Genomic DNA, 13,775 nt, shown 5'->3' with positions numbered 1-13,775 from the left:
ATTAAACTTATACTTCATCTTTCATACACACTTCATCTCTCCCCTTTAATTCAACCTTTTCCTATTCTCTTTAATTTTAGCCCTTCCACCTTCTATTTAAGTCTCTTTTTCGATTAAAGTTCCAAAATTTTAATTTTTTTAATCATGTTTCCGATTACATATTATACCATATAATGACTTACTGATATTTCCTCACTTATCTCTCAATATAATTTTTCTGATTACATATTATATCCTATAACGACTTACTGATATTTCCTCACTTATCTTTCAATACAATTTTATATGAATAAGCCGTGCATTGCACGGGCCAGAAGGCTAGTTACGGAGTAATAAGGTAAGAAAAATGAAAACATTATAGCAAACCCTTCACACGAGAAAATACAAGCAAAATGAAATGAAATGAAACAATCCAGAGTACGAAGTACGGAGTACTTATATTGGAGTACTAATACGGAGTATGGTATACGTTTGTTATTGAGAACAAGAAAGGTATCCCCTTGAAAAAGAAACCAAAGGAAGTCGAAAACCAGAAGAAGAAGAAGAGCTCGAAGTCGAAAATGGATGTAATCAAGACGCAACAGATCTCTTCTAAAGCCATCGAGAAGGTGGTTGTTCATCCGTTGGTACTTCTCAGCATCGTCGATCACTACAATCGTGTTGCTCGCGACACTAAGAAGCGCGTCGTCGGTGTTTTGCTAGGCAGCACTTTCAAGGGTACCGTCGATGTTACCAACAGTTACGCCGGTAATTTCTGGATCTCAACTATTCAATTTTAAGCAATTTCGATTTCAATTGGTTATTTCTTTGCTGATTTTGGTAGTAATTCGTTTGATTATTGGTTTTTGCTAGATTTAGGGTTTCGGATTTCAAATTTCGTTGTTATTTTTGAATTCTGTGTGCTTTTTTTGGTTGTTATCGTGGTATATTAGATTTTAGGGTTTAGGGTTTGCGGTTTTATGGGAGTTTGAATTTTGTTGTTGTTTGCTGAAGTGTTAGGGTTTCAGTTACTCAACATCAATGTATTGTGTGTGAACATAAGGTTTTTATGTTATTATTGGAATGAATTTCAAAGCCTTGTTGCTCAATGCATTTGAGAACTCGTATAGATTTAGAACTTTTGGAAGAGATCAGAGCTTCTGAGGAGATTATATGCTGGTGTTGAGCTTCCAATTGATCAAATTGTGTTTAATTTGGGCAGTTGGTGGAAGATGAGGGTCACAATTTGATTTCGTTGTATATGTGTTGAGAATCCGTATATATAGTTAAGATACAATGATCCTGCATCTATATTTTGATAGGATGAACCACTGCTTTGAAACTGCTGTTATAAATTGTTTCTAGATTGATGACACTTCAAGGACATGAAAATTAGAGGAACATTATCCAATGATGGTCACGCCATTGAAGCAGTTTAGTAGGTTGTGCTCTCTTTACTTGGTGATTTGTATGAAGTGGACAATGATTGTGTAAATCATGTGGCTGGCCTATTAGAAGTAGCTGGGTTATATAGCAGTGAAATCCTTGACGTCTATCTTCTGTGGAAACTTCACTCCATTAATTGGATGACACTTATGAACTCCGTTGTTTTTTTAATAAAATTTGCCTCTTCTCAGTAGGGCACAACCTGTATTCTTGTCAATGGGTAAGTTGAGTAATTGATGTTCTTGTTTTAGAGCCAGACCCTTGATGTAGGATTTGCTTTTAGTATTGTTGCATGTTTCCTTGCCTGATTGGCTAGGGTGTGAGCTCTAGCTGCCACCTCCCTAGGGACTTTACTACAACACAAATAATTTAAATTACGAGCGAGATGAAGGATATTCTTGATGAGCGCACGGTTTTCCCAAGCACACTTCTGGGGATATTGCAGTCCCTGGATCGCTTCCAAGCTGTCTGTGTAGACTTCGATGTTTGTGTGCCCTTGTTTCGCATGGTAGATTCCCCACCATATAGCTTGTAATTTTGCTTGAATGCTTGAGTTTGCAAAAACTCTAGTTGCACCTTCATCCCAGTTTATATCTTGCCTTTTTATCCTTCTTCCAAGCCCCATCCACAGTTACAATGGCTGGGATAGAATCTCCATAATGCCCCTGACACTGGAAAGTTTTGGGTGGGTCTTGAGCTCCAGATAGATAGCTCTAGATAGATACTCAGTAGACCGTAGATATCCAGATATTTGGATGAGAATTTATGTTTGTTCTGCCTTTGTGGTCAAACTACTCTTCTGACTTTTTGAAAGTGTTTTACATGCTGTTATCTAAGAGAAATTTACTAGGTCTTTATGCACTGGCCAACAGCTCGTATGATATTCTGATGTAGTGTATCCATGTATACAGTGGTTAAAATTGATTGTATTCTGAATTTCATATTTTGGTTTTACAATGTATTATCTATTCAATTCAAGTGGTTAAACTAATACTTTCATGGTTTGCAACTTTGTATGGTGGGTTTAACCAGATAGATGAGGAATTCATTTTCTATCCCTCTCTTTTTCTAATATGGTCTTGCTCTGATATTTGACTCAAAAAATGCAGTTCCCTTTGAGGAAGATGACAAGGACCCCAGCATTTGGTTTCTTGATCACAACTACCATGAATCTATGTTTTCCATGTTTAGGAGAATTAATGGTAATTCTGTTCTGATTAACACACCTGGTATCCCTACCTTTATAGTTTTTCAGCTTGAACTTGATTTCATCTCGTACTAATTCTTCTTATATTTCAGCAAAGGAGCATGTTGTAGGTTGGTATAGCACTGGTCCTAAGCTTCGGGAGAATGATTTGGATATCCACAGATTATTTAACGAGTAAGATAACTCCCCCCCCCCCCCCATCCCCAAACAGCTCAAAATGAATTTGCGTTGTGATTTCCCGCGTTGTACTATTCTCTATTTTCTGGTCCTTTCTAATTTCTCACGTATCCTATATTTTTTCTCCATTGTTGCTTAGTAATGTAGAAAATCAATTGAAAATTCGATTCATTCATAGGTGGTTCAAGGTACATATTTTTGACAAGGATCTTGTGACTGATATATTGCTGGATAATCCTTGAGGATAAATCCATGATAGCTAAACGTCTGTGAAAGATATATGAGCTAATACTAAAAGACTTAGAAGTAGACCATCCTTGGGCTCAAGGGTAACTAAGATGGTGTTGTGAGTAATTTTTGTGAGATTTGGGGTAACCCATACACGTGAATTTGACCAATATGTCAGTATCCTGTTCATGCAAATTTGGGTGAGCAAAGGATAATGTATAGTTGAGCAGAATGTGTCAAACATTACCCTGTTTACTTTTAAGAACTTGAATGAGTTGTCTGTTATCATTCGATTTTCATCTTGAGAAGATGATTGACTAAACTGATTGGAACTTGATCTGTACACAGATTTAAAAATTCTGAATGTGTCTCTTACAAGGTTATTAAGCAATATTTCTGTTCCCTTCTTTTTTTGAACTGACTGTACATATGTTTGGGGTTTGTAGCTACGTCCCAAATCCTGTCTTGGTGATCATTGATGTACAACCAGAAGAGCTGGGAATACCAACCAAAGCTTATTATGCTGTTGAAGAGGTCAAAGAGGTAAGATTCCAAGTTTGTTTATGTTCTGCTGCCTGCAAAAATTAGTAATATTGCTTTTTTAGGATAAAATTGGTGGACTTCTGTCGACTAGATTGTTTATCTTGAATAGGAGAGAAGTATATCAAATTGAATAGCATGCTTTTTCAAAGTTAATATGTTGCATTTGCTGTGATCTCGTTTTTGTAAGGTTTGATATTGGAAATATAATTAAACATCCACTCCATTAGCTACTTTAAAGTTGCATGTTTTCATTTACAGAATGCAACACAGAAGAGCCAGAAGGTATTCGTACACGTTCCTTCTGAAATTGCTGCTCATGAAGTTGAGGAAATTGGTAAGTTTAACCACGCAACATGTATGATTGCTTTCCATTGATCTCTTTCTGTTGGTGGAGATGAAACTTGATTGCTATTTTTTTTAGAGTTCCAATCCCCGTGGTTCTGCGTGGCATATAACTTATCTTGATGTGTATATGCTAATCTTGCAGGAGTGGAGCACTTGCTTAGAGACGTGAAGGATACAACCATCAGTACTCTAGCAACAGAGGTAACTCTACAACAATTTGCTATTTTTGGCTTACAGTTGTCCTCATTTTGGATGCTTAAAAGATTGAGAAGTGCTTAGATTTTTATCTGTCATTATGTCATTAGTTGGAGGATACTAACTCTTTTATTTTTTGTGCAGGTGACTGGGAAACTTGCAGCACTCAAGGGGCTAGATGCTCGTTTGCGAGAGATTCGTAGTTATCTTGAACTAGTTATAGAGGGAAAACTCCCACTCAACCATGAAATACTGTACCATTTGCAGGTTTGTTCATTCAAATTTTTTGCATGTGTTCTTAAACCCTCGTGGCGTGATTATTTGTTATCAATATATGTAAGACTGTAGGTCCTTTCTGCCATTAATAATGTCTAGTACGTGAGCCTATGTAGCTGCCTGCCTGCTTGTATCTAATTTAAGGATTAGAAAGTTGGAGACAAATGTAGATGAAAATTTGGTGTGTTATTATTAACTATAAATATTGAGATTACGGGAAACTTTTCCCACTCGAATTGTTTTTATTTGATAAAGTTTTGCTCTACAATGATTTAGTGATTCCCCATTTGCTAAATAGAGAGCCACTTATGTATTTTGTATTATAACCTTTCAACTTTAAAAGATGGGGAAAACCCTGACATTGTCTATTCCACACCCATGGATAACCGTACTTGATAATTGAATGAACAGTGATATAATACTACCAAATTAAGGTTGCTTGTGTTGTTTCATGAACTTACAATCTCCTTCAACTGTGAACCATTAATTATTTTTATTTTATATTTGTGTGCGCAAAGTGTTTATTTTCCTTGTAATTTTACCCTTTGTTTTGTACATCTTTATCTATTGTTATTCCCTCTTTTTCTTTTATAATTATTTCATTCGGAATCTTAAGGAAATTCTGTTCTAAATAAAATCTAACAATTTGAGGGTAAAAATATACTTCAAAAAATAGCCGTGTTGGATCTTGTTGTCATCGTCTTTTTTAGGTTCAAATATGTAATTTTTTGTAATATGTACCAAAAGATATTGTTATTACAAGATTGCATTGGAAATTGTGCAAGATTTTAAATGAGACAAATAAAAAAGGCAAGCAAGTGTAAGCTTATTTTGTGAGCAATTTTTTGTTTTTTTTCTTCTTTTTTGAGGTCTTTTAACCTTTTGGCTAATCAAATGTGATTTAGCCTTTGTTCATTGCTAATTTTTACATCAATAATGAACTTTTCTTGCTTTTTTTTTTTTCATTGTTTTTGTAGGATGTGTTCAACCTTCTCCCTAATCTTAGTGTTCCTGAGTTGGTCAAGGCTTTTGCAGGTATGAAAACAAAGTATTTTTTTCTTATTTGAATATTGTATGAAGTTTTGTATTGTTTTGTGATTGTGTGCCTGCTTGTTTTTGCAGTCAAAACAAATGACATGATGCTGGTTATATATCTGTCTTCTCTTATCCGAAGTGTGATCGCTCTCCACAACTTGATTAACAACAAGGTGAAAATTTTCTCTCATATCTTAGATAATATGTACTTCCTCCGTTCTATTAATATTGCAACAATGGACTTTTTGCAATATTCATCACTCTTGTTTGACCATATAATATGATTAATACGTTAAGCAAAATATAGTCATGTAGGATCTTGTTGGATTCGTCTCATAAAATACTTTCACGATATCAACTTTTTATAATTTTTACTCTTACACAATTATAGATATTTAACATATAAAATGTGCTTTGGGATGCGTAATTTCCTCCTTGTTGCAATATTAATAGAACGGAGGAAGTACTATGTAATTTGGCCGATAAGTTTTTAGTGTTTGTCACATACATAATAGTTTTGTGGTGTACTATAAAAGTAGGTGGTGAGATTCATCAGATTATTTACTAATAGATGATAGGTTTATAAAACCTTTTCTGTGGCCTGAATCACTCCCACGAGCTTGACAGAAAACTAAGTTAGCAATTCAATATCCTGCTTGGTTTTTTCTCTGCCTACTGGCTCTAACTTACCCGCTCTACAACATTTTATTTATTCTCTATTATCTCTAATGCCTATGTTACTCCTTTCCATTAGTGTAGTCTACTATGCAGTTGCTCTGAGTCACTATGACCTACTTTTACTGTTTGTTGTTATGGGAATTATTGATGGCAACCTGAAGTAACAAAACTGTCACTAAACATTAAGAAAATTGATAATTTTTGGGATTTTTTTGTTCCTTCTTTAATAACATGGCTTTGGGTTTTTGGGCACTTGGCTTGTGTTTGGTTGGGACCTTCGCTACTTAATTTTGGTTTTATCATGATTGGTGTGCTCAAATATATTGATGTCTGTAGGGAGAGCCCTTGGTTGGAGTGTGAGGAGTTGAGGGTTGACAATGGTTGGGACCCTTTGTTTGTCATATGACCATTGGCTTATGATTTGTAATCTCTTGTATAAAACCTCCAAAAATTGTGTATCCCTGTTTTCCCCTTGTTTTCAAACTTTGAAAAATATCATCATTGTGTAAAAATTTGGTTTTCAAGTATCAGATTTTCTTAGCTGTTCTCTGGCTAATACTTTTAGATGTGGCTTCATCAGAAGCAGCTAATGCTAACTTAGGCTGCATAACAGGGTCGCATTGAGCTTCGGTCTAACATCATAACATTGCATCTGCCATATGCTAGCCAAACTGTATTACATTCACTCATTATAGAGCTATTTTTCTTAAAGATATATGGTGTTATTGAGAATATTAATTATTGAACCTTTTTTAATTTCCAAAGAAACTATAGCTAATTTGCTGGTTGTTTTGTTATTGTGCTGTTTCAGATGCTCAACAAGGAGCATGAGAAGGCAGAAGACTCGAAGCCCTTAGCTGTACCTGCTGCAGTAGGGAGCTAAATTCAAGAATCCTAGCACAGTTAATGAGCTTCAGGAAGAGTACAGATCTTGCTTTCACTGCTATATCTAGAATTTGGGATGAAATTTGCTTACATGTGCCTAGTTAGTCTTTGCTTTGCAAAGTTGGGACTTGGGAAGGCAGTTCAATTACCCATTGCATGAGTTGAAGAGACAAATCAGATATTTTTTTAAATGTGTTAGATGTTTGAAAGATGCCATTGTTTTCATCTGTTTCATTGTACCTCATCTTGAGATGCTGCTGCATCTTTCATGTTCGGTAGCTTGATTACAATGACATTCATGTGCTCGCTCTTGCAGTTTTTATGCTGCGCAAGTGCTGTGTCAACATAAATTATGTAATTTATTTACTAAGGTCTCCAGCCTGGAGCTACTAACATTTTCATGCAAGACTTAATTAAAGATGAGGTATGTATTCATATATTTGAGCTATAATGCAGAAAATTTATTAATAACTCATGAGTTGTAGAGACTAAAAATTGCTGAAAGTCTTATATTTGGGCTATAAGCTGGTTGACAATACAAGAATCTAGATTTTATCCATCTGCAACAGTTGTAGGTAGAGCTGTCAAAAGTTGACACGACCCGAAATACCGACTCAAATCCGATTATTTAACTGACCCATTTGAACCCGAAAAAATGGTGACTCAAACTTGACCTGACCCGACCTGAAACCAACCCTAGACTCGAGTTGACCCGAGTATGTGAGACCCGAACTTGAACATGAACTGACCAGGAGTTGAACCGATTAAATTAACTTAACCCTACTACGAAAATTTATAACAACATATAATGATCATATATAGTTCCAAACGACATTATATGACCCCAAGATGTATCTCCTTAAGTTTCAAAACCTTTTGGCATCGGGGCTCGAAACATTCCAAATTTCTCAAAACGCGTGGATTTCAATTTTGGAAATTTTTTTACTTTTTTTCACCAGGAAATAAAAGTTGTCGAAATGTTTACCATGGTCCCTAATACCTCCCATGAGTCTAATTGGGTAGGTGGAACCATCCAATTTGGCTTTAAACGACCAAAATTACCGACTTACAACTTGTACTAATTTCATTAATTCAAGCCTACCACGAACATTTATGACAACATATGATGATCATTTATGGTTCAAAACGACATTATATGACCCCGAGATATATCCCCTAAAATTTCAAGACTTTTCGATACCAGGCCCCAAAACCTCTAAAATTTCTCAAAAAATGTTGATATTAGCCTTCAATTTCGGAATTTTTGACTTTGTTTTGCCCAGAAATAAAAATTGCCGAAAAGTTTACCATGGTCCCTAATACCCTCTGGAAGTCCAATTGGTTGGGTGGAACCATCCAATTTGCCTTTAAACGATCAATTTAATGATTTACAACTTGCACCGAATTCATTAATTCAAGCCTACCACGAATATTTATGACAACATATAATGATCATATATGGTTTCAAACGGCATTATATGACTCCGAGATATATCCCCTATAATCTCAAGGCTTTTCGACGCCGGACCCTGAAACCTCCCAAATTTCTCAAAAAGCGTGGATATTAGCCTTCAATTTTGGAATTTTTTTTAACTTTTTTTTGTCCGGAAATAAAAATTGCCGAAATTTTTACCATGCTCCCTAATACCCTCTGGGAGTCCAATTGGGTGGGTGGAACCATCCAATTTGCCTTTAAACTACCAATTTACCGATTTACAACTTGCACTGATTTCATTAATTCAATCCTACCGCGAACATTTATGACAATGTCAACATATAATGATCATTTATGGTTCCAAACGGCCTTATATGACCCCGAGATGTATCCCCCAAAATATCATTTCTTTTCGACACCGGGCCCCGAAACCTTTCGAAATTTCTAAAAAAGCATGGATGTTAGCCTTCAATTTTGGAATTTTTTGACTTTTTGTCGCACGGAAATAAAAACTTCTTAAATGTTTACCGTGGTCCCTAATACCCCCTGGGAGTCTAATTGGGTGGACGGAACCATCCAATTTACCTTTAAACGACCAATTAATCAGTTTACAACTTGCACTGATTTCATTAATTCAAGCCCATCGCGAACATTGATGACAACATATAATGATCATATGTGGTTCCAAACGACATTATAAGACTCCGAGATGTATTCCCTAAAATCTCAAGCCTTTTCGACACCGGACCCAGAAACCTACCAAATTTCTCAAAAAGCGTGGATGTTGCCTTTAATGTTGGAATTTTTTGACTTTTTTTGCTCAGAAATAAAAGTTGCCGAAATGTTTGCCATGGTCCCTAATACCCTTTGGGAGTCCAATTGGATGGGTGGAACCATCCAAATCGCCTTTAAACAACCAATTTACAAATTTACAACTTGCACCGATTTCATTAATTCGAGCCTACCACAAACATTTATGACAACATATAATGATCATATATAGTTCCAAACGACATTATATGATCTCGAGATGTATCTCCTAAAATCTCAAAGTCTTTTCTACACCTTGCCCCCGAAACCTTAAAAGTTACTCAAAAAGTAGGATATTAGCCTTCAATTTATGAATTTTTTTGACTTTTTTTCGCCCGGAAATTAAAATTGCCGAAATTTTACCATGTTCCCTAATACCCTCTGAGAGCCCAAATTGGTAGATGGAACCATCCAATTTGCCTTTAAACGTTCAATTTACCGGTTTACAAGTTGCACCAATTTCATTAACTCAGGCCTACCTCGAACATTTATGACAACATATAATGATCATTTATGGCTCCAAACAACATTATATGACCCCGAGATGTATTCCCCAAAATCTCATTTTATTTCGACATCGTGCCTCAAAACCGTCGAAATTTCTAAAAAAGCATGGATATTAGCCTTCAATTTTGGAATTGTTGGACTTTTTCGCACGGAAATAATAAATGCTTAAATGTTTACCATGGTCTCTAGCTAATACCCTCCGGGAGTCCCATTGGGTTGGTTGAACTATCCAATTTACCTTTAAATGACAAATTTACCGATTTACAACTTGCACTGATTTCATTAACTCAAGCATACCACGAACATTTATGACAACATATAATAATCATATATAGTTCCAAACAGCATTATATGACACCAAGATGTATTCCCTGTAATTTCAAGATTTTCGACACCAAGTCCTGAAATCTTCAAAATTTCGCAAAATGCGTGGATATTAAGTCTTCAATTTTGGAATTTTTTGACTTTTTTCGCTCGGAAATATAAATTGTCAAAATGTTTACCATGGTCCCTAATATCCTTCGAGAGTCCATTTGGCTGGGTGGAACCATTCAATTTGCCTTTAAATGGCCAATTTACCAGTTTATAACTTGCACTGATTTCATTAATTGATGCCTACCACGAACATTTATGACAATATATAATGATCATATATGGTTCCAAATCGCGTTATATGACCCTGAGATATATCCTATAGAATTTAAAGACTTTTCGACACCGAGCCGAAACCTCCAACATTTTACAAAAAGCGTAGATATTAGCCTTCAATTTTGGAATTTTTTGACTTCTTTTCGCCTTTAAATAAAAATTGCCGAATTGTTTATCATGATCCCTAATACAATCTTGGAGTCTAATTAGATGGGTGGAAATATCCAATTTGCCTTTAAATGGTGAATTTACCGGTTTACAACTTGCTCTGATTTCATCAACTCAAGCCTACCACGAACATTTCTGACAACATATAATGATCATTTATGGTTTAAAACATTATTATATGACCCTGAGATGTATCCCCTAAAATCTCAAATCATTTCGACATCGGACATCGAAACTTAAAAAATTTCTATAAACGAGGGGATATTAGTCTTTAAAAAATTAAAATTGCTGAAATATGTACCATGGTCCCTAATATCCTTCTAAAGTCCAATTGGGTGTGTGGAACCATCTAATTTGCCTTTAAATGGCCAATTTATCGGTTTACAACTTGCACCGATTTATTAACTTAAGTCTACCACGAACATTTATGACAACAAATAATTATCATATATGGTTCCAAACATCATTATATGACCCCGGGATGTATCCCCTAAAATTTCAAGGCTTTTCGACACCGGGCCTCGGAACCTCCAAAATGTCTAAAAAGCGTGGTTATTAAGTCTTTAATTTTTGAATTTTTTGACTTTCTTTTTGCCCGGAAATAAAAATTGCCGAAATTTTTTTCACGGTCCCTAATACCCTCCAGGATTCCAATTGGGTTGGTGGAACCATCCAATTTTCCTTTAAACGGCCAATTTAATTACCGGTTTACAAATTGCACGGATTTCATTAACTCGAGCCTACTACGAACATTTATGACTACATATAATGATCATATATGGTTCCAAACGACATTGTATGACATCGAGATGTATCCCTTAAAATATTTATACTTTTCAACACCGGGCCCCGAAACTTAAAAAATTTCTCAAACGCGTGGATATTAGCCTTCAATTTTGGAATTTGTTGACTTTTTTTAGTCCGGAAATAAAAATTGTCGAAATGTTTACCATGGTCCCTAATACCCCCCGGGAGTCCAATTGGGTGTGTGGAACCATTTTATTTGCTTTTAAACGGCCAATTTACCGGTTTATAACTTGCACTGATTTACCGGTTTACAACGACCAATTTAATTAACTTGCACCGAACCCGAGTTGAACCGAAATTGACCCAAATCAGTTTTAACCCGTCAAAATATGAATTTAACCCGACTTGTTATGAACCTGACCTGAATTCAACCCGACTCGTTCCTAACCCGACCCGAATTTAACCCAACCTATTACAAACCCCACCTGAAACCTACCCGACTTGTTATTGACCTGACCCAAATTCAACTCGACTTGTTATTGACCGACCCGAATTTTACCATACCTATTACTTACCCAACCCAAAAATTCAACCCGATGTGTTACTAACCAACTCGAAATCCACACGACTTGTTATTGACCCGACCTAAATTCAACCCAAATTATTCATGACTCAATTTTAAATCACCCTAAATGTAATTTAGGCCACCTTATTATTGTTGATCAAAGAATTTTGTCTTGGGAGACCAAGTCGGTACAAGCCATCAAAAGAAAGGAGCATCATCCTCAAATTTAAGAGTTAAATATAGTATATATTTGTTGTATGGTCAAAGGAGATAATTATCTTCCTAAATTGTAGACTATAATTCCCTAGTATATTGTCATATATATTATAGTCAAAGGAAATAATTAGCTTGATAAAAATGATAACTATCTATTTATAGTTAGTTGAACCTGAATATGACCTGACTTGAAAATAACCCGACCTGATTGTAATTTGCAAATTATTGACTTGAACCGAACCCGAGTTGAACCCGAGGATGACCCGACTTTAAAATGACCCAACCTGATTATAATCCGCAAATTATTGACTCAAACCGAACTCGACTCAAACCCGAGAATGACCCTACCTGATTCTAACCCGTAAATTATTGACTTGAACCGAACCCGACTCGAACCCGAGAATTACCCTAACCCGTGAAAACCCGAATTAAACCCGACCTATTGTTCACCCGACCCGAATGTAACCCGACATGTTATTAACCAGACCTAAACCCGACCCAAACTCGATAAGAAGTATGACCCGACTCAAGCATGACCCAACCCAAACCCGACCCGCATAGGCTATGGAATTAATTTGAATTGACCCGACCCATTCTTACCCGACCCATTTATGTAAATTGACAGCTCTAGTTTTTTTTTTTTTTTTTTGTGCCAAGCATAACATTATTGCCATCAGGTGCTGATATAGAACTTAAATTGGACTGCTCTCGGCCTATCTATGTTTGTTTATCACGTCAGTTGGGCATCTGCCTACGGCCGTGTAAGATAATACCATGTAGTGATTGTTCTGGGAGGCCTGTAGAATTTGTCATTGTAGGGCAAGTGCTTTTGTTTCTAATGTATGTTGTCAACCAGTTATTATTTAAGGATGACAAGGCTGAAAGCTGCAATTGGGGTAATCAAAGGTTAGATAGTATATATGGTCTATTATGTGGTCAGACACCCTTTTATGTGGTTGATTCTGTATCGTATGATTTATTGGCGTTCTAAACCGTTTTTATAAGGTGGGATGAAGTTGTCAAAATCATTGGTCATGTCTACGTTCTAACCTAGACTATAAAATTGTCCACATTTTGGATATTCAGGTACAAGCTGGAACAGATCTAGACTAGCTTGACCAGTTCAGTTCAGTTGAAACGTATAGTTGATATTCATTTTTACTTCAGCCACTCACCTACAGGGCTACGGTCCTAAATTGCTAAACATCCAAAATCATCTTTTATTGGATTTACTTGACCTAGTTTTTCATTGAAACGTAAGAGTTGATATTCATTTTCATTGAAGTTAATGAAAATGTTGGGAATGTAGAGCTTAATATGACCGACTCAACCCGGCATAATACTAACCTGGTATAATACTAGATTTATACCGTGAACAGTCTCATTACTAGCTCTACTGTTTTGATTGATTCTAGAGGTGGTCGCAACTTTCTTTTGACTTATTTGAACTTATTCAACCCTTATGTTGGTGATTACACACTTAATGATGAAGCTATGTATCATAGGTCATTGTTGTGGATGTGTTAAATGTGTGTGTGCTCAAATGCGCATAGTTGGTACAGTTTTGGAGGAGACGATATAGACGTAGGACAATCTCCTTACGTTGTGGTCTGTCGTAACTCGTAACTCACCGTATGTGAAGATAATTCTGCTGTGTAGATTGTAGACACTTATTTTGGATTGTT

At 35.9% G+C, this 13,775-nt stretch overlaps 1 protein-coding gene across 1 annotated transcript; it reads left to right on the top strand.

Annotated features, from left to right (window-relative positions):
- Positions 1 to 460: 460 nt before the first annotated feature.
- On the top strand, positions 461 to 7,465 carry LOC110733408 (26S proteasome non-ATPase regulatory subunit 7 homolog A-like). The gene is made up of 10 exons (XM_021913453.1): positions 461 to 747; positions 2,535 to 2,627; positions 2,725 to 2,806; positions 3,484 to 3,580; positions 3,839 to 3,914; positions 4,068 to 4,126; positions 4,265 to 4,387; positions 5,374 to 5,431; positions 5,519 to 5,604; positions 6,921 to 7,465. The coding sequence occupies exons 1-10, from the start codon at positions 561 to 563 to the stop codon at positions 6,990 to 6,992; spliced, it is 933 nt and encodes a 310-aa protein (XP_021769145.1). The 5' UTR covers positions 461 to 560; the 3' UTR covers positions 6,993 to 7,465.
- The last annotated feature ends 6,310 nt before the right edge of the window (positions 7,466 to 13,775 follow it).

This window comes from Chenopodium quinoa, unplaced genomic scaffold (assembly GCF_001683475.1).
Source record: "Chenopodium quinoa cultivar QQ74 unplaced genomic scaffold, ASM168347v1, whole genome shotgun sequence".
Classification (NCBI taxonomy): domain Eukaryota; kingdom Viridiplantae; phylum Streptophyta; class Magnoliopsida; order Caryophyllales; family Amaranthaceae; genus Chenopodium; species Chenopodium quinoa.
Note: the sequence above shows the minus strand (reverse complement) of the source record. Positions and strands in the feature narration are given on the sequence as shown.